Source organism: Eleutherodactylus coqui, chromosome 1 (genome assembly GCF_035609145.1).
Source record: "Eleutherodactylus coqui strain aEleCoq1 chromosome 1, aEleCoq1.hap1, whole genome shotgun sequence".
Taxonomy (NCBI): Eukaryota; Metazoa; Chordata; class Amphibia; order Anura; family Eleutherodactylidae; genus Eleutherodactylus; species Eleutherodactylus coqui.
In genome coordinates, this window is record NC_089837.1 from 450075735 (window position 1) to 450094954 (window position 19220).

The following is a 19220-nucleotide window of genomic DNA, read 5'->3' on the forward strand; positions in this document are numbered from 1 at the left end:
ATGTGTTCCGCCTTTCTGTTGGTAAATACTTCAGCGAGGTGCCATGTACAGCACCCTCTGTACTCCCTCAGACAGGCACCTTCGGGGATTGTGCCGACGTCAGGGATACATGCGGGACTGGGCACCTGAGAAGCCATATCCACACTCCATACCCCGCCCCTGCCCTCACACACTTGTAGTACCCTCTCCCTCCCTCTCTGTGCCCGCTGTCGGGGCCGAGCCCTGGTATCGTGCCCGCGGGTGTCGGGAGTGCGCGGCTCCGGCCTGTCTGCTGGCGGTGATAAGGGTGAAGATGGCGCCGGGCGGATGGAAATCCTAATGACAGTCTCCAGGATCGCTTCTATCTGTACCATGGTAGGTGGCCGCGGCCCCTGCGAGGAGGGCGCTGCCTGCAGAGGGGGTAGTGCCGGGCTGGGAGGGCAGGCCGGAGTGCTGGCTGCGGGCCGGGGCGCTGGCTGTCCGGGACGGGGCAGTACGAGAGGCCGGGGATGCGGTGCGGCCTGGGACTGTGCAGTGCAGCAGAAACTTCTGGCCAGTCCTGCTGTGTGCCCGCAGCTGGCAGCACTAGGCTGGCACTGCACCCACAGGTAGGAGGCTGCAGGTGCCACCTGTGCCCAGCTGCTGCATGTTGCATGGGTTTATTAGGACACCTGTGAGTAGTGTCACCTGGGTCACCAGCGCAGGGTCATACATACAAGCCCTTGACGTGTCCCCTGTACGCGGGTGAGCAGGTTGGCAACCCCCATGCCAACTGCTGGCAGCTAGCTTTCTCACCGCTCGGGTGAGTGGTAATACAACCGCCATGCGTTGGTAGGTAAGGGGTTGTGGGAAAGTTGGGTGACTTTAGGTAGGTTTGCTCACACCCAGCTTTTCCGGACACGGATAATTCTATGCAGGTAGTAAGCGACATTGTTGGTCATGTGACCAAAGTCTCCCATATCCCAACCTTAGATAATATCCGGTCGGATCAGACGCTCGACAAAGTTACCCACGGTCACAGGGGACGGCCAGCATTTCGGGGTCCATTTAAGGTTCTGCGCAGATCTGGTATGAAATTGTGCTATTCTGCTTCCTACGGGCACCCGCCAGGCGGCCGAGCGCACCCATTATAATCTGTAGGCCCGTTAGGCGCCGTTTATAGCACTTCTGTCATTTTTACTGATCGGCTCTTATGAAGGCGCTAAAGAACAGAACTTAAAAGGGTTTGTCCAGGACTTTTACTGTCTGACCAATCCCATCGATAGTTGATTGGCAATTGTCCCAGCTTGGGATGCCCGCTGTTCGCTAGCCAGGAAGCAGATAGCGCTGTCCATATTGTAGTGGCCCGGTTTGGTACTGCTCCCACTGAATAAATTACGAGCCGTGCCAGCTGTACCAACCTGTTCCGCTGCAATGTTAACAGTGCCATCTGCTGCCAGCGTTGTCCGCACATACGGCTGACCAATGAGGAACCATCGCCGATCAGTTACTGGCAATCTATCCTGAGAACAGATCAGCAGTAGTAGAAGTCCCAGAACGCAGATGTGACCCTAGGCTGAAAGTGGCGCTTATTTCACGGCATATGCAGTTTCTGATGCGTTTCCCGCAGCCTTGTTCTTGACAGCACTGCATATCTTTCACAGTTGCCAGGTTGCCCTTATGTTGGGTAGTGCCCTAATTCATGACCGCATTGGTATGTGTCCCCTGATTCTGCCCGCACAGTTTTTTACAGAGATCTGCTCAGACCTTATTTTCCTCAATTTCCGGTCATCGCGCTTAATTTGGCATAAGAGTTTGTTGTAACGAGATACTCCACTTTATGGACTTTCTGAGTAAGTTTTCATGGACTGTTGGGTCAGTTCCTGTTCTAGTCCCTATGATGGATGAGACTAGGACCTGCAACGGGCGCTGTCCATGCATATTGTACAGCACATAGATGGGCCTCAGATTCTTGGGGGCGACTTCGCACCCATCTGAATGAGCCAATCTATCGGAGATGATCGCCTCCAACTGTAGCCGCAGTGGCCAAGTATCCTGGGAATGGAAGCCCTTCAGTAGGTGATCAGTAGTAAATCTGTGTGCCGTGATCGTGTCTCCCTCTTCTGTGGACCACTTCTAAGGTTTTGCAATTTAAATGGGCATTCGAGTCTTAATGAAAGGGGTATTCCCATCAGAATGGGAGAGACGTGGGTCTCGCCTGTGGCACCCGCATCTATCTCTGGTCCTGGCCTGGATGAATCCGGTGGTCGGGAGTTACCCAAGTAGACTGTCTTGCGCTGCCTTCTAACCCCCATGGAAACGGCAAAGCATCGCCTGCTCAGCAGTTTTTGTAGCTCCTTGCCACCGCATACAACCTGGCCGAGGGCCAAAGCTAGAGATGGATGCAGGTCCCACCTCTGACACCCATGACACCCCTTGTCAATATGCCATGGAAGTCTCCGATTGGAATATGGCTTTATCACTATATAATGAAAAGTTCAGAAACTTTTCACCGTCTTCAAGAACTCTGCTTACTGTCGGTGAATGGAACACTCTTGTTGCTGACACCTCTGTCTGCTAAAGAGGTCTTCCCATCACAGCAAGTTACCCCCTATCCATAGCATAGCTGATTGGTGGGTGTCTAACCGCTGGGACCCCCCACGGATCCCAAGATGGCAGTGGAGTACTTGCATCCAAGCATTCTCTCCATTGTCTTCAATGGGACCCCCGGAGATAGCCAAGCACAGTCCCATGGAAATAAGTGGAGGAGCGCAAAGTATAACAGAGTCTATAGGCCCAGAATGCAGCGTATGGGTGAGACTAAGGATACGTGTCTGTATACCGGCTCTATACTGGATGCATGGGGAGATGGGCCTGAGGGAGACTTACAGGAATGTCACAAGCTCTGTCAGAAGGTTGAGCAATGTCTGACATCTATTAACCCCTTTAAAACTGTTTTTTCTTAGTCCCATGTTCCAAGAGGCTTTAACCTTTGTATTTTTCCATGCGCTGAGCCCCGAGGGCCCGTTGTTTGCAGGGCAAGATGTGTTCTTTATTGGTATATAAGGTACTAGGAAATATTGAATAATTTCTAAAAAGGGTGAAATGGGCAAAAAATGCAGGTCCAGCTTTTTTCCCGCTGGTGAAGGGGTATCTCTTTATTCTGGGGGTCAGTGCAATAATGACAATACCAAATTGACATAATTTTATGTTTTACTGTGTTTATTTTTTTTGTTGCCACATTTTGGCCCCCATAACTTTTTTTTTTTTTCCCCACAGTCAACAAGGCTGTGTGAAAGCTTGTTTTTTGGGGGATGAGCTGTAATTTGATTGGCACCATTATGGGGTACACAGAACGTTTCTGGCATTACTATTTTTTTTCTTGCAGCATTCACCATGTGGGATAAATAATGCAGTATCTTCATAGTTTGGACCTTTATGGACACCGCTCTACCACTTTTTTTTCCATTGTTTTACTTTTTATATGAAAAATCAGAAAAGGGTTTCTTTTGAATTATTTTTAAATTTTGTTTTGTAATGCAGTGATATCTTGGGTGATACCTGAGTGCCTCAGCTTACAAGCTTTTTGACTTGAGAGCAGGCTCTCTCCCGAAGGTTTGCTCTGATTTAAGAGCAAAAACCTCGGTTGCAAGCCTTGCTCTCAATGGGGCCGCCGCTGCAGCCGGTGGCCCCATTAAAAGCAATGGCCTGCCGGCAATCTTATGCAGACAGCCGCGATTTGTCTGCGTGAAATTACGCGCGGAAAACAAATTGCGGCATGTTCTATTTCTGTGCGAGTCTCGCAGAGGCCCGCACAGAAATGTCACTCCCCGGCCGCCGGCTCCGCTCTGCGCATGCGCCGGCAAATAGCAGAGACTGAGGACACTGGGAGCGGGTGAGCCGCAGGCCTCTGCAGAATTCTCGCAGCGGTCTGCAGGCGGCCTAGCTGTAGTAAAAATTATATACTCGCCTGTGCACCGCGGCCGGGGTGGTGCTGAAGGATCCTTGGGTCACGGAGTTACTGGATGCAAATGTTTGTAGCTCATTCTGTTCAAGTCTATGGGATTTATGCAGCCGCCCCATAGGTGAGACCACCTATCAGACCTTTATGGTATGTACCATGGAGGACCATAAATGTCTATGGGCGAAAAACCCTAAAATAAAAAGTTCTGCATTAACAGGTTTGTCTCATCCAAACAACCAGTCCATACGTTGTGTTGGCATGTATGGTTGTCATATTCGGGGTCCCAGCTCTGGGACGGACATGAGTTGTCCGCTTATCACATGCACAGCCATTAATCTGTATCACTGCTATGTAGCGTTGTACATGCGACCGCTAATGTCTGGCTGACTCCAGGTATACACGGCAGCTCCTATATGTATTAGTTGTCTCTGGTCAGACCGCCCCTTTAAGTCCCTTTCAGTTTTAGAATTGCTGTTTGCTGTCAGTGAATAAATAATCTTCTTAGGTCTCATCTGCGCTTTTGTTCTTCATTTTAACTGTTTCCTCTCGGGAGCAGCAGGAGTTCTGTTTAAGTGGATTTTCTAGGCAGCGCCGGGACACACTGGGTTCGGAGTGGAAGCCGCTGCTCCGACCTCTGTGTAGTGGCCAGTGCTTGTAATTGCAGGCGCAGCTCCCATTGATTTCAGTGAGAAAGGTGCCTGCAGTTACAAGGGCCGGCCACTACACAGGTCGAAGCAATGGCTTCCGCTCCGACCCCGGTGTGTCCTGGTGCTGAGAGTTGGTGCTGCCTGGAAAACTCCTTTTACGTTCCCATGGATTTCAAAGGGACTCGTGCCTACAGTTCGGCTCAGATCGCCTCTGGACCATTGCTTTCCTTTTTTTGTAAACTAGAAATAATAGTGCAAGCTGTGGCGCTATTGTTTCTGTAAAAGATTGAAATCAAACGGATTTGGTTCCATTATTAATGTCCATTAAGGCCGGGCTCCCCTTAACGGATTTTGTCAGCGGAAGACCTGTGATCGTTCACGGAAAATAATTGCGAATTGTCGTGGAAGATGGCGGTTGTGAGCGGTTTTCCGTGCGGACGTATAGCGCATCGTTCATGCGGAAAAAAGATCTCTCTCCTCCCCAGTCAGCATTCCGACTTTTCTATCTATTTCCCATGAAGTAACATTTCTGCCTCTCGTACGCCATGGTAATTGCGTATGGGTGACATAACACTCGCATCCATTAACTTCAATGGAGGTCAGCCGTGCGGAATCCATGCTAAGGCCCAATGCCCATGGATGGATTATCGCTGCGGGAATCGCGGTCAGACACCTGCCCCGAATTTTGCAGCAATGACCGTCCATAGACATGTGTTAAACGATTCTACCCTGCACACGAGCGGAAATCAGCTGCGATTTTTTTTCTGCTCACGGGGGAGAATCGCTGCATGTTCTATTCTGTGCAGGAAAACGCACGGACGGCTTCCACTGCAGTCAATGAAAGCCGTTCGGCCCGCGATACTATGAGCACTGCGGAAGTATCGTGGCAATCCGCGTCACAGCCTAGCGCCAGCGTGCCATGTGCTGCACTGCGCAAGCACGTCGGCTCGCCGGACGGGACACTCCGGTCTGGACAAGTGAGTATAGGGTCACTGGGGGGTGCCGGGTCTGATTCCGCTGCCCCACAGAGACCCTATACTCCCCTGTCCAGATCCGCTACGAGTGTCCCGTCCAGCGAGCCGATGCGCAGTGCGGCACATAACATGCGGGCGCTGTGATGCGGATTGCCGCTATACTTCCGCAGTTCTCACAGTATCCGCTGTGAGTTTCCTAGCCTACAATAGAGCATGCTGCGTTTTTTTTTTTTGATGTTGAAATTTGTGGCAAAGCTGCAGCGAGTATGCCCCGTGTAAGGGCGCACGAATATGAACCCCATTCCAGCCTGTATGAAGGAGATGCAGTAAGGTGGCTGTGACTGACCCCGCGCTGCGGGTCCATGCGGGTCCTTCATACATCCATACCTGCAGAGGTTAGCAGAGTACAGCTATCGCCCCCTTCTGTTTGTTGTTATTCACACCACCGGCGACGCCTTGCATGAAGAGTATCATCTTTTATTAGGCCTCTTCCATGCTTTTCCCCGCCCTGCATTCAAAGTTGCGCGCACATTAGCGCAGAAATACTCGTCTGTAAAAAGCCGACATTTTCCATCTGTGTGCGGTCCATGGTTTTTCTTTGGTTTTAACCTTTTATTACTTCTGTATGACCTATGGTTTTAAGGTCAGAATAAAAAACAAAACTGGCTCAGTTTTTTTTTTTCTGCATCTCTTCTGGACGGCACACATACTGCATCCCATTATTGTCCATTTTTTGTATCCCTATTGACTTGACTGGGCGGGCTTCATTCCAAAATCATATAAAATGATGCATGCCGTCTTTTTTTTTTTTTTAAACCCTTTCCAATCCAATTTGTATCCTAGTTTTCCTAGGGGGCTTACTCTTTTCATGCTGTTATACAACAGTGCTGTCTGCTGGCTAAAGCCAGTACTGCATGAGGTGACACGTTAGATAGGCTCCGACAGCAGCGAGGCTCGCAATATACAGTAAGAGAACCCCGACGGACGTTTTCCAACATCAGAGCTGTACAGCCTTAAATCATAATGTCTTCAGAGGTCAGACGATGGATTGGAAAGGGTTAACATCGAAGAATATTTTTTTTCATTAGACAGCAACAGACTAAAAATCGAGTGTACCAGGGGCCTATAGAGTGTTCATAGGGCCCATGCACATGGCAGAGCGGTACAGCCACCCGGCTCCGTCACGTATAATGGGTCCTATGTACTACGCAGTGGTTTTTTAAAATTCCTTTTGGATAAGGAATACAACCTTATGAAATGAGATATAACATGGGTATAATAGAGGCCCCATACACTGCTAATAACCGATTGTGGGTCCATGCAAAATATAACCGCCATACAGCCATGTGCATGCATTATCACAATATGGTGGTCTCTGGGAGCAGACCAGCATAAAAAAAAACAACTAGGTGTTGAAGTAAAAAAAAATAGTGCCACAAGCGTGTGCGCTGCATGAATACGGCATAATAAAGCTAACCTCTAGCTGCTCCTCTGTACGTTTAAAAAAAAAACGCCAAAAACATTAGACGCCATATTACATAAGTCTCTGTAGTATGGCGCGGTGCGAGCAGCGTATAGCGGCACACGTAGACATATGTCCGCCTCCAGACTGCCCCCTGCACATGGCTCTGTAGGGTGGGTGAAGCATTTGGCTACCTTCTCATCTGTGCTATTGATTTTTCGTTCTTTGGCTCCATTTTCGGAACATCTGTCGGATCAGGATCACGAATGGCGCCTGACGGATTTCATTGCTTATAACGAGGCTTATTGGGTTCCCATCGTGCCGCCCGGCATTTTACTGGTAAAAGTAGTACTCTTTGTCTGGCAGTTTGGACTGGATTTAGGATGCAAGTTCTGAACAGAGCCTTTATAGGGCCACTCTGGATGTCTCCTATGCGTGTTCCAGTCTGATACTTATCAGACACCATCTTAAAGGGGTTGTCCAGTTGTAAACTATTGATAGCCTATCCACGGAATAGATGATCAATAATAGATCATCAGGGTTCGCCACCTGGGACTCTGCCAATTAGTTGTTTGCTAGGTCAGTGTGTTTATGCAATGATCTAATTTCTGCGGGAAGCAGACAGCTCCATTCTCACTTCAGTGGCCAGGCTTGGTATTGCAGGTCAAGTTCCCAATCTACGTTCCTGCAGAAATCGTCTCTGTGCAAAAACACATTGACCAGGGAGCTACTGATCAGAGGGGTACCAGAGAGCAGACTCCCTCAAATCTTATTATTAATCGCCTAATCAATGGATAGGCCATCAATGGTTTACAACTGGACAGATCCATTAAGGCTGAGATTAAGAGGCCATTAGAAGTGCCGTGATTTTTCATACCTTGCTGACCAGTGAAGTTAGTCTTGTTGGCGGTGACAGGTTCCCTTCCCAGCGGGGGCGAATGGCCCCTATCATTTAGCCGTTTGCCACCTGATGCCAGCATGGTTTGGCTGCACTGTGCGGTCTCGCCCGAAGGCTGCTTTCACACGGCCGACATCTTGCACGAATATGAACCTCATTTATCTGAATGGGGTTATATAAATGAGCGTTTTTCTTTCTTTCTTCCTGCATTGTAGTGTGGGAATAAATGTCAGCATGTCCTATCTTTGGGCGTTCCCTCGGAACGCATCGGCCATTGTTCTTAATGGAGCCGGAAAAAAAAATGGCCCAGCGTGCGATGTGCATGATTAGGGGGGGGGGACATAGTATATGGGGGACGTGATGATTGAGAGGGGGGACAGTATATGGGGGCGTGATGATTGGGGTATGGTGCGGAGGACAATATATGGGGGATGTGATGATTGGGGGGGGGGGGAGGACAATATATGGGGGATGTGATGATTGGGGGGGGAGGACAGTATATGGGGGGACGTGATGTTTGGGGGGGGGGGACACAGTATATGGGGGACGTGATGTTTGGGAGGGGGAGGACAGTTTATGGGGGACCTGATGTTTGGAGGGGGAGGACAGTTTATGGGCGACGTGATGTTTGGAGGGGGAGGACAGTTTATGGGGGACGTGATGTTTGGAGGGGGAGGACAGTTCATGGGGGACGTGATGTTTGGAGGGGGAGGACAGTTTATGGGGGACGTGATGTTTGGGGGTGGGGAGGACAGTATATGGGGGACGTGATGTTTGGGGGTGGGGAGGACAGTATATGGGGGACGTGATGTTTGGGGGTGGGGAGGACAGTATATGGGGGACGTGATGTTTGGGGGTGGGGAGGACAGTATATGGGGGACGTGATGTTTGGGGGTGGGGAGGACAGTATATGGGGGACGTGATGTTTGGGGGTGGGGAGGACAGTATATGGGGGACGTGATGTTTGGGGGTGGGGAGGACAGTATATGGGGGACGTGATGTTTGGGGGTGGGGAGGACAGTATATGGGGGACGTGATGTTTGGGGGTGGGGAGGACAGTATATGGGGGACGTGATGTTTGGGGGTGGGGAGGACAGTATATGGGGGACGTGATGTTTGAAGGGGGCAGTATATGGGGGACGTGATGTTTGGGGGTGGGGAGGACAGTATATGGGGGACGTGATGTTTGGGGGTGGGGAGGACAGTATATGGGGGACGTGATGTTTGGGGGTGGGGAGGACAGTATATGCGGGACGTGATGTTTGGGGGGGGGGAACAGTATATGGGGGACGTGATGTTTGAAGGGGGCAGTATATGGGGGACGTGATGTTTGAAGGGGGCAGTATATGGGGGACGTGATGTTTGGGGGGGGCAGTATATGGGGGACGTGATGTTTGGGGGGGGCAGTATATGGGGGACGTGATGTTTGGGGGGCAGTATATGGGGGACGTGATGTTTGGGGGGGCAGTATATGGGGGACGTGATGTTTGGGGGGCAGTATATGGGGGACGTGATGTTTGGGGGGGCAGTATATGGGGGACGTGATGTTTGGGGGGGCAGTATATGGGGGACGTGATGTTTGGGGGGGAGGACAGTATATGGGGGACGTGATGATTGGGGGAAGGACAGTATATGGGGGACGTGATGTTTGGGGGTGCGGAGGACAGTATATGCGGGACGTGATATTTGGGGGGGGAACAGTATATGGGGGACGTGATGTTTGAAGGGGGCAGTATATGGGGGACGTGATGTTTGAAGGGGGCAGTATATGGGGGATGTGATGTTTGGGGGGGCAGTATATGGGGGACGTGATGTTTGGGGGGGCAGTATATGGGGGACGTGATGTTTGGGGGGGCAGTATATGGGGGACGTGATGTTTGGGGGGGCAGTATATGGGGGACGTGATGTTTGGGGGGGGAGGACAGTATATGGGGGACGTGATGATTGGGGGAAGGACAGTATATGGGGGACGTGATGATTGGGGGGAAGGACAGTATATGGGGGACGTGATGACTGGGAGGGGAAGGACAGTATATGGGGGACGTGATGACTGGGAGGGGAAGGACAGTATATGGGGGACGTGATGACTGGGAGGGGAAGGACAGTATATGGGGGACGTGATGACTGGGAGGGGGAGGACAGTATATGGGGGACGTGATGACTGGGAGGGGGAGGACAGTATATGTCGGACGTGATGACTTGGGGGTGAGAGGACAGTATATGGGGGACGTGATGTTTGGGGGGGCAGTATATGGGGGACGTGATGTTTGGGGGGGCAGTATATGGGGGACGTGATGTTTGGGGGGGCAGTATATGGGGGACGTGATGTTTGGGGGGGCAGTATATGGGGGACGTGATGTTTGGGGGGGAGGACAGTATATGGGGGACGTGATGATTGGGGGAAGGACAGTATATGGGGGACGTGATGTTTGGGGGTGCGGAGGACAGTATATGCGGGACGTGATATTTGGGGGGGGAACAGTATATGGGGGACGTGATGTTTGAAGGGGGCAGTATATGGGGGATGTGATGTTTGAAGGGGGCAGTATATGGGGGACGTGATGTTTGAAGGGGGCAGTATATGGGGGACGTGATGTTTGGGGGGGGCAGTATATGGGGGACGTGATGTTTGGGGGGGCAGTATATGGGGGACGTGATGTTTGGGGGGGCAGTATATGGGGGACGTGATGTTTGGGGGGGCAGTATATGGGGGACGTGATGTTTGGGGGGGCAGTATATGGGGGACGTGATGTTTGGGGGGGGGAGGACAGTATATGGGGGACGTGATGATTGGGGGAAGGACAGTATATGGGGGACGTGATGATTGGGGGGAAGGACAGTATATGGGGGACGTGATGACTGGGAGGGGAAGGACAGTATATGGGGGACGTGATGACTGGGAGGGGAAGGACAGTATATGGGGGCGTGATGATTGGGGTATGGTGCGGAGGACAATATATGGGGGATGTGATGATTGGGGGGGGGAGGACAATATATGGGGGATGTGATGATTGGGGGGGGAGGACAGTATATGGGGGGACGTGATGTTTGGGGGGGGGACACAGTATATGGGGGACGTGATGTTTGGGAGGGGGAGGACAGTTTATGGGGGACATGATGTTTGGAGGGAGTGGACAGTTTATGGGGACGTGATGTTTGGGGGGGGAGGACAGTATATGGGGGGACGTGATGTTTGGGGGGGACACTATATGGGGGACGTGATGTTTGGGAGGGGGAGGACAGTTTATGGGGGACCTGATGTTTGGAGGGGGAGGACAGTTTATGGGCGACGTGATGTTTGGAGGGGGAGGACAGTTCATGGGGGACGTGATGTTTGGAGGGGGAGGACAGTTTATGGGGGACGTGATGTTTGGGGGTGGGGAGGACAGTATATGGGGGACGTGATGTTTGGGGGTGGGGAGGACAGTATATGGGGGACGTGATGTTTGGGGGTGGGGAGGACAGTATATGGGGGACGTGATGTTTGGGGGTGGGGAGGACAGTATATGGGGGACGTGATGTTTGGGGGTGGGGAGGACAGTATATGGGGGACGTGATGTTTGAAGGGGGCAGTATATGGGGGACGTGATGTTTGGGGGTGGGGAGGACAGTATATGGGGGGCGTGATGTTTGGGGGTGGGGAGGACAGTATATGGGGGACGTGATGTTTGGGGGTGGGGAGGACAGTATATGGGGGACGTGATGTTTGGGGGTGGGGAGGACAGTATATGCGGGACGTGATGTTTGGGGGGGGGGGAACAGTATATGGGGGACGTGATGTTTGAAGGGGGCAGTATATGGGGGACGTGATGTTTGAAGGGGGCAGTATATGGGGGACGTGATGTTTGGGGGGGGCAGTATATGGGGGACGTGATGTTTGGGGGGGGCAGTATATGGGGGACGTGATGTTTGGGGGGGGCAGTATATGGGGGACGTGATGTTTGGGGGGGCAGTATATGGGGGACGTGATGTTTGGGGGGGCAGTATATGGGGGACGTGATGTTTGGGGGGGCAGTATATGGGGGACGTGATGTTTGGGGGGGCAGTATATGGGGGACGTGATGTTTGGGGGGGCAGTATATGGGGGACGTGATGTTTGGGGGGGAGGACAGTATATGGGGGACGTGATGATTGGGGGAAGGACAGTATATGGGGGACGTGATGATTGGGGGAAGGACAGTATATGGGGGACGTGATGTTTGGGGGGGGAACAGTATATGGGGGACGTGATGTTTGAAGGGGGCAGTATATGGGGGACGTGATGTTTGAAGGGGGCAGTATATGGGGGATGTGATGTTTGGGGGGGCAGTATATGGGGGACGTGATGTTTGGGGGGGCAGTATATGGGGGACGTGATGTTTGGGGGGGCAGTATATGGGGGACGTGATGTTTGGGGGGGCAGTATATGGGGGACGTGATGTTTGGGGGGGCAGTATATGGGGGACGTGATGTTTGGGGGGGCAGTATATGGGGGACGTGATGTTTGGGGGGGGAGGACAGTATATGGGGGACGTGATGATTGGGGGAAGGACAGTATATGGGGGACGTGATGATTGGGGGGAAGGACAGTATATGGGGGACGTGATGACTGGGAGGGGAAGGACAGTATATGGGGGACGTGATGACTGGGAGGGGAAGGACAGTATATGGGGGACGTGATGACTGGGAGGGGAAGGACAGTATATGGGGGACGTGATGACTGGGAGGGGGAGGACAGTATATGGGGGACGTGATGACTGGGAGGGGGAGGACAGTATATGTCGGACGTGATGACTTGGGGGTGAGAGGACAGTATATGGGGGACGTGATGACTTGGTGCTGGGAGGTCAGTATATGGGGGACGTGATGACTTGGTGCTGGGAGGTCAGTATATGGGGACGTGATGACTTGGGGCTGGGAGGTCAGTATATGGGGGACGTGATGACTTGGGACTGGGAGGACAGTATATGGGGGACGTGATGACTTGGGACTGGGAGGACAGTATATGGGGGATGTGATGACTTGGGGCGGGGGGGCAGTATATGGGGGACAGGATGACTTGGGGCTAGGAGGACAGTATATGGGGGACGGGATGACTTGGGTCTGGGAGGACAATATATGGGGGACGGAATGAGTTGGGAGGTGGACAGTATATGGGGGACGGGATGGCTGGGAGAGTGAGGACAGTATATGGGGGACGTGATGGGTGGGGCGGGGAGGACAGTACAATTCTGATAATCGTATATTAAGGAATTGCTGTTCACACGATTCCCTTATATAAAGTCTTTGCATTATTGACTTTAGCAAAAAAAAAGAATATTTGAGTTTAAAATAGAAAAAAAATGTAAGAGTTTTAGGCAACTATGCTAGCCCTTGTGTCAGGTAACCTTTAGCACAGTCCCTTCATTGGCACGGGTCACCTCCTTCGGTCAGCTAGTTGTCTTGACCTGACAATCAGGTGGTTTACAATGCAAAGTAGATAGGAATGTGGCCTGAATATTTATAGGGGGAGAGCAGCACAACGTCCTTCTTACTTCTAAGCTGGTCATAGACCGCTAATACATAAATTGTTAGCAGAATATATATTAGGCTTCCGTAATACGAATGAGTATCACAGCTTGACCACAGGTATCCTGACCCGATCTCCGAGGATTCCCTCATACGGATGAGAGTCCCAGCCTGGATGAAGTTTCCTGACCTCATTCTTCCAGATGTTCCAAACAGTCTAATGGGGGCTTCATCAGAGAAAGGCTGTGCAGGGATCGGACTGCAGAGGACTGGGGGTAAAGCTCTGTGCTCTGAGGAATTCCCCTTCAGACTTTTTGGGAAATATGAAGATATGATTTTCTGAAGAAGAGATGAACATCGCTGCCATGAGTCTGGTCATGCCATCCGCAAAGCCTCCTGAGGCCACCATGTGTGGCGTGTCTTTTCATCCGAGGAGGGGGCTCACTCACACCGCCATGAATAAAGAATGGTATCTAAACATCCCCCAAGACTAACTTCTCCCAACCATCCAATCTGGTGATGAGCAATGCTTGTTGCAGCCTGATGGACACCATGTCACAAGACAAATGGGACAACTTAGTGGCATGGTGAACAACATTATTAAAATTTTGGGTCCATGGCCAGGAAACTCCCCAGATCTCAATTCCATTAAGAACCTATGGGCAATCCCCCAAAAAACGGGCGGACAAACAAAAACAAAAATTGTGATAACCTCCTAGCACTGATTAGACAAGAGTGGGTTACCATCAGGCAGGATTTGGCCCAGAAGCTGATATCCAGCATGCCGGGGCGAATAGCTGAAGTCTTCAAAAACACTGTAAATATTGAGTCTTTGCCTAAACTTCATGTCTTTGTCAGTAATTTTTTGGGCTCAGCTGTATTTTGCTGCATGTAATGACATTGCGTACTTGCTGTGTGCTGACGATTGCCTGTACTATCTTGGCGCACATGCGTGTGTAATACGTGTCGAGATACATTATGCTGCGATTTTTGGTGTGCGCGGCAACATAGCTGCATATGGGAGATCGGTACAGCGTATGCCATCCGTAAAAGCCTGCATGTGTAATACGCTATATTAACATGGTTGTGTGAGCCCAGCCATAAAAGCACCTGACTAAGGTCTCCTTCACACTGGCGGGGGTGATATCAGGACATGCTTCACGGCCCAATATCACCTCGCAGTCCTGAAAACCCCCGGACGCCAGGCGTTTTCACATGGAAACCGCCTCGCATCCCTACGGGGTTCCCTTCATCCCCCCCCCTTGCGGGAAGAGATTGCCATCTTCTCCTACTGTTTTCAGTGGAGCGGCGCTGCCGCACGCCCTGTTGGGGACATGTGGAAACCCCTAGATGCAACAGCCTCATGTCACTACAGGGCTGAAGGAATCCCCCACCACAGCTGTCACACCTGCGGCAGGGAATCACCATCTTCTCCCATTGAAAACAATGGGCGATATTGCAAGAAAAGAAAAAAAAAAAGCTGCAATATTTTTTTCACGTAGTATTGCAGGAATGAAAATATCGCAAATGAGAATAAAAACCATTAAAATTCTTTGTTTTTTTTTAATCCTGCGTCTTCAATCACGTGATTTTTCTCGCCAGTCTGAAGCCGGCCTAAAAGATCTAAAAACCCTGAATAAGCCCTCAGGCCTTTTAATACAGCAGCTTGTATTCTGTGAATGAAGAACAGAGAATAGGCTGAGAATTTGACTCCCCGCTGCTGTCCATCTCAACCAGTTGGCGTTGCTTAGGCTGCAGAACTGCAAAGAGTGAAAACTGCAGCAATTTCTTGGCAAATCTGCATGTAAGACGCACCTACCTGCTCTTTCTTTCGCCGGCTGTACTACGAATGGGCCACACGGCGAGCCATTGGACGTGCGCAGTACGTTTTTTTAATTTTTTATTTTTTAAAATCCCGACTTTTTCCTACAAAGTGGATAGGCCATGTCGTGCAATCCGCAACCTTTCCACAAAGCCCTTGCAGAAGGGCTGCGGGTCGGACTGCTTCCATTAACTTCAATGGAAGCCGTCGGGAGGCGGACGCCCACTCTGGATTCTGCAATGCACAGCCACCCTTAAGATGGTGATGCCAATAATACTGATTCTGCCAAATCTAATGTGTAAACGGCTTCCAATGTAGAACTGATGGATTTTGCAGTTTTTGGTTGTATAAAAGAAAACTCTAATGTCTGCGGAGCTCGTTGGTATGAATGCATTAATGAGCCCGGAGTCTGTAAAGGATTCTGCATCCATCAACTGGGTGACATTGTGCTGGGAACATTGATCAGCCGCCTTAGTGCCCAGCGCTCGCTGTCACACATAATAGATGGCAGGAAACGAGATCAGCCGGCCGGCTTGACTGAAGTAGGGCACAGTTGACGCTCTTGAATTCTCTCGCACTGACAAATTCACATGGCATCAGGGAAGCTATTTGTGTACGCCAAATAACGATTGCACCTCTCGCTGTGCCTCGGCCGGTGGGCACCGAACCAGCGCCTGCATCGTTCTAGTGTCTGGTGTTGTGATGCCAACAGTAGGAGGGGAGAGAAGTAAGCAAAAGCACAATAACCAAGAATTGGATCCCTTTAAACTTTTATGAAATAACACAAAGGTTACACATAGAAACGGACATATTTACCAGCCCAGTATATGCTGCAGACATATATGTTTAATATTGTGCTTTATGACTAACCCCTATCCCGTATCTGATAGCGGTCAGTCTATGGGTATAGTTCTATTCGCATGTGTAATTCAGCCGGTCAGCATGGAGGGGATGATAAAATAGTCAAAAAATAGTAAACAGGGCGCATGTTCCCCATAGAGACTAATATCACCAGGTACGTTCTCCTAGCTGGAGGTACAGGGAAGCCTACAGAGCGCTGCCTATAGCATCCGACTAAATGGCCTCCTCCTCAGAACCTGCCGCACCGTCGTCCAGCGTATAACATGAAGGGAAGCTGAGCAATAGCAATGCCTCAAAGGGTTAATAGCATGGGATAGCTGCGGTCTTATCCTGATAGTAAAGGATGGCACGGAGCTCTCCCAACATGTTTCACCACCTAGGTAGCATCTTCAGGAGCGTATATAGCAGCTATAGACTATAGGAGCAAAAGAACGGAGTTCATATTTGTGCGTCTCGCAAAACGTACAAATCTCGCACGATTTTGACGCCCGTGTGAAGTCGGTCTTAGTGGAGAGACAGACAACAGAGAGAATTCAAAGCAGCGGCTTCATTCGCCATCGCCCCTGTGGCCCGCTTTCTGGCCCGCTGGGCTTTTATCATCTTGGTACAGCAGCTTTTACATGAAAAGATAATCTTTCAAAGGACTGAAAGATTTAGCGATCTACTTGCATAAAGTGTTAATGGCCATTACACTTTATCAGAACCTTGTTTGCAGAGCCCAGCATGTGTTTAAACACACTCCCAGTTGTGTAAACCGCTGTGAACACATTCCATTGTGGCAAGTGTCAATATACCACAGGGAGGAGAACATTCTCCAGTCTATTGAAAGACCAGTGAAATACATTCAAATGTTTTTGCTCAGTCTTTCAACGGCTGAACGATGGATTTTAAGTGAACTGAAATCCATCGTTCAAACAAAAAGTGCCTGATGCCCGCTCACATGTGACGATTATCGCTCATTTTCGGCTGTTTGGACAAATTTGAGCAATAATCATTGCATGTAAAGGGGCCTTTAGACTCTGCATGCTGCTCTGGCTGGCCAGCACCGCTTACCCGCACAGTGTCTAACATGTGGCCTCCTAGACGAACGATGCAAACTAATGTACAGTATGCGTCAGGCAGTCAGATAGTTTGTCCAGGATTGGGGAGTCACCTTAAATGTTCCCTAAACTTTTTGATCAGTGTGTTTTTTAGTAGATTTTTCCTTTTTTTTCTTCTTTGGCTTGTCTAACCTGAATTAGGTTGCCCTGGGTGCAAGCCTCGTCCGGGACAACGGCACCAAGAAATTCCTAAACCTAGTTGGCATTACTGTTGAGTCGATATGTGGGAATACAGAGATGTAGGCATAACTACTATTTACCATCATACGTATAACGTTGCCGTGGCGACTGCTTTTTTTTTTTTTTTTTAAGTCGCACACATCTGCATTTTCAGTAAAATCTCTTAATAGACATTTCTGGGTCTCAGCAAGATTAAACCCTCGTCAAGATTAAAAAAAGGAAACTGAACCTTTTTTTATGCTTGTTAATCCCATGAGCTTGAGTTGCATCATAACCATCAAAGCTGTCATCATGTATATAACCCGGGCCCATCAACGCTTCCACATCTAATCGGCCTCTACCCGATCCGGCCATTCTCACATCACCTGCTTAGGCTGCATATATTCAGCAATGGGAGTCGTTTATCTGTTTGGTGTTCTTATCAGTTTTTAGTCTATTTTCTGTAGCCCTGTGTGTATTGTATAAAATTATACATACATGCATATTGTATTTATCTGACTAGAGGACTCAGCTTTCAGCCAGATAAAACCTTGCTGAAAAGTGTCTGTGCCTTATCATCCAGAGGCAGGGGGGTCTGGTAGACCTAGAGGCCCCTGACCGCTGCCCTCATGATCTGGCAGTGCTCTGATCGATCATCGGGAGAACTCTGCAGCCATGTGTGTGTGTGTTTGTGCATGTAGCACAGTTGTATGAGCGTGAGTGCAGCGTAGCTGTGTGTGTATAATGGGAACGAATCTGCTTGCTCCATTGTTTGAACGAACACACTTGGTTTAATAGGAGCTGGCTGTTCACTGTTAACCACCTTTTCTATACTATAACGCCAAAGGTAAAGACAGTAGCCCCTCCACTTTGTTAGCCCCCAGAGACTTTTAAATTAGTATGAAATATTGTTTGTTTTCTACGGAGCATCTTATAGTCAGAAGAATACAGTATGTATAATTTTCTCTGTCAGTGGCCGAAATCCACGTGCAGAATTTTGATGCGGAAAATATCAAGAAGTCCATGTGAAAAACTGCGTCAAAAAGACGTGAATTTTAGAGGCGGAATTCACAATGGAGTTTTCCGATGAATTCCGCATCAAAATCTGTGGTTTTCGCTGCATTTCCGCAAGTGAAATTTGCCCTTCAGGGCTTATTCAGACAACCGTATATCGGCCGGGTATTCACGCCGGCCGATATACGGCATCTTTCTCTGCAGGGGGAGGAGGCTGGAAGGGCCGGGAGCAGTGCTCTGAGCTCCTGCCCCCTCTCCACCCCCTCTCCACCCCTCTGCACTATTTGCAATGAGGGAAGGCGGGATGGGGCAGAGCTAATTCTCGAAATTCGCCCCGCCCCCGTCCCGCCTCCTCTCATTGCAAAGAGTGCAGAGGAGGTAGAGAGGGGAGGGAGCTCAGAGCACTGCTCCTGGCTCTTCCAGCCTCCTCCCCCTGCGTGAATACGCGGCCGATATATGGTCATCTGAATAAGCCCTCAGTTAAAGTTCTGCACCAAGAAGTGACTTCCTTTCTTATTGTGTAAACACTTGTTTCTGCATCAGAATTTCACGTGTGGATTTTGCCCTTTTAAGGCCGCCTGCACACGGGCGGAAATCCCGCGGCGGTATTTCCCGCGGGATTTCCGCCACTGAACGTTTGCATAGGAGTGCATTACAATACGCACTCCTATGCCGACGGCCGCAGTTTGGCCGCACGAAATCTCGCGCGGCAAACAAACCGCGGCATGTCCTATTTTTGTGCGGGGCTCGCACTCACCAGGCCGCCGGCTCCGGTCTGCGCATGCATCGGCTGCGCGGCAGCCGGCACATCAAAGAGCCAGGGCCGCCAGGCGCGGGTGAGTACGTGCTTGTCCCTGCAGGCTCTCGGGTCGGG

General features: G+C 50.4%; 1 protein-coding gene across 1 annotated transcript in view; it reads left to right on the plus strand.

Annotated features, from left to right (window-relative positions):
• The first annotated feature begins 228 nt into the window (after positions 1-228).
• Positions 229-19220, plus strand: part of USP12 (ubiquitin specific peptidase 12) — a 50349-nt gene continuing 31357 nt past the window's right edge. The window contains exon 1 of the mRNA XM_066583393.1: positions 229-354. Within this exon, the coding sequence (XP_066439490.1) occupies positions 307-354 (48 nt within the window). The 5' untranslated portion in view covers positions 229-306. The remainder of the gene's footprint in view (positions 355-19220) is intronic.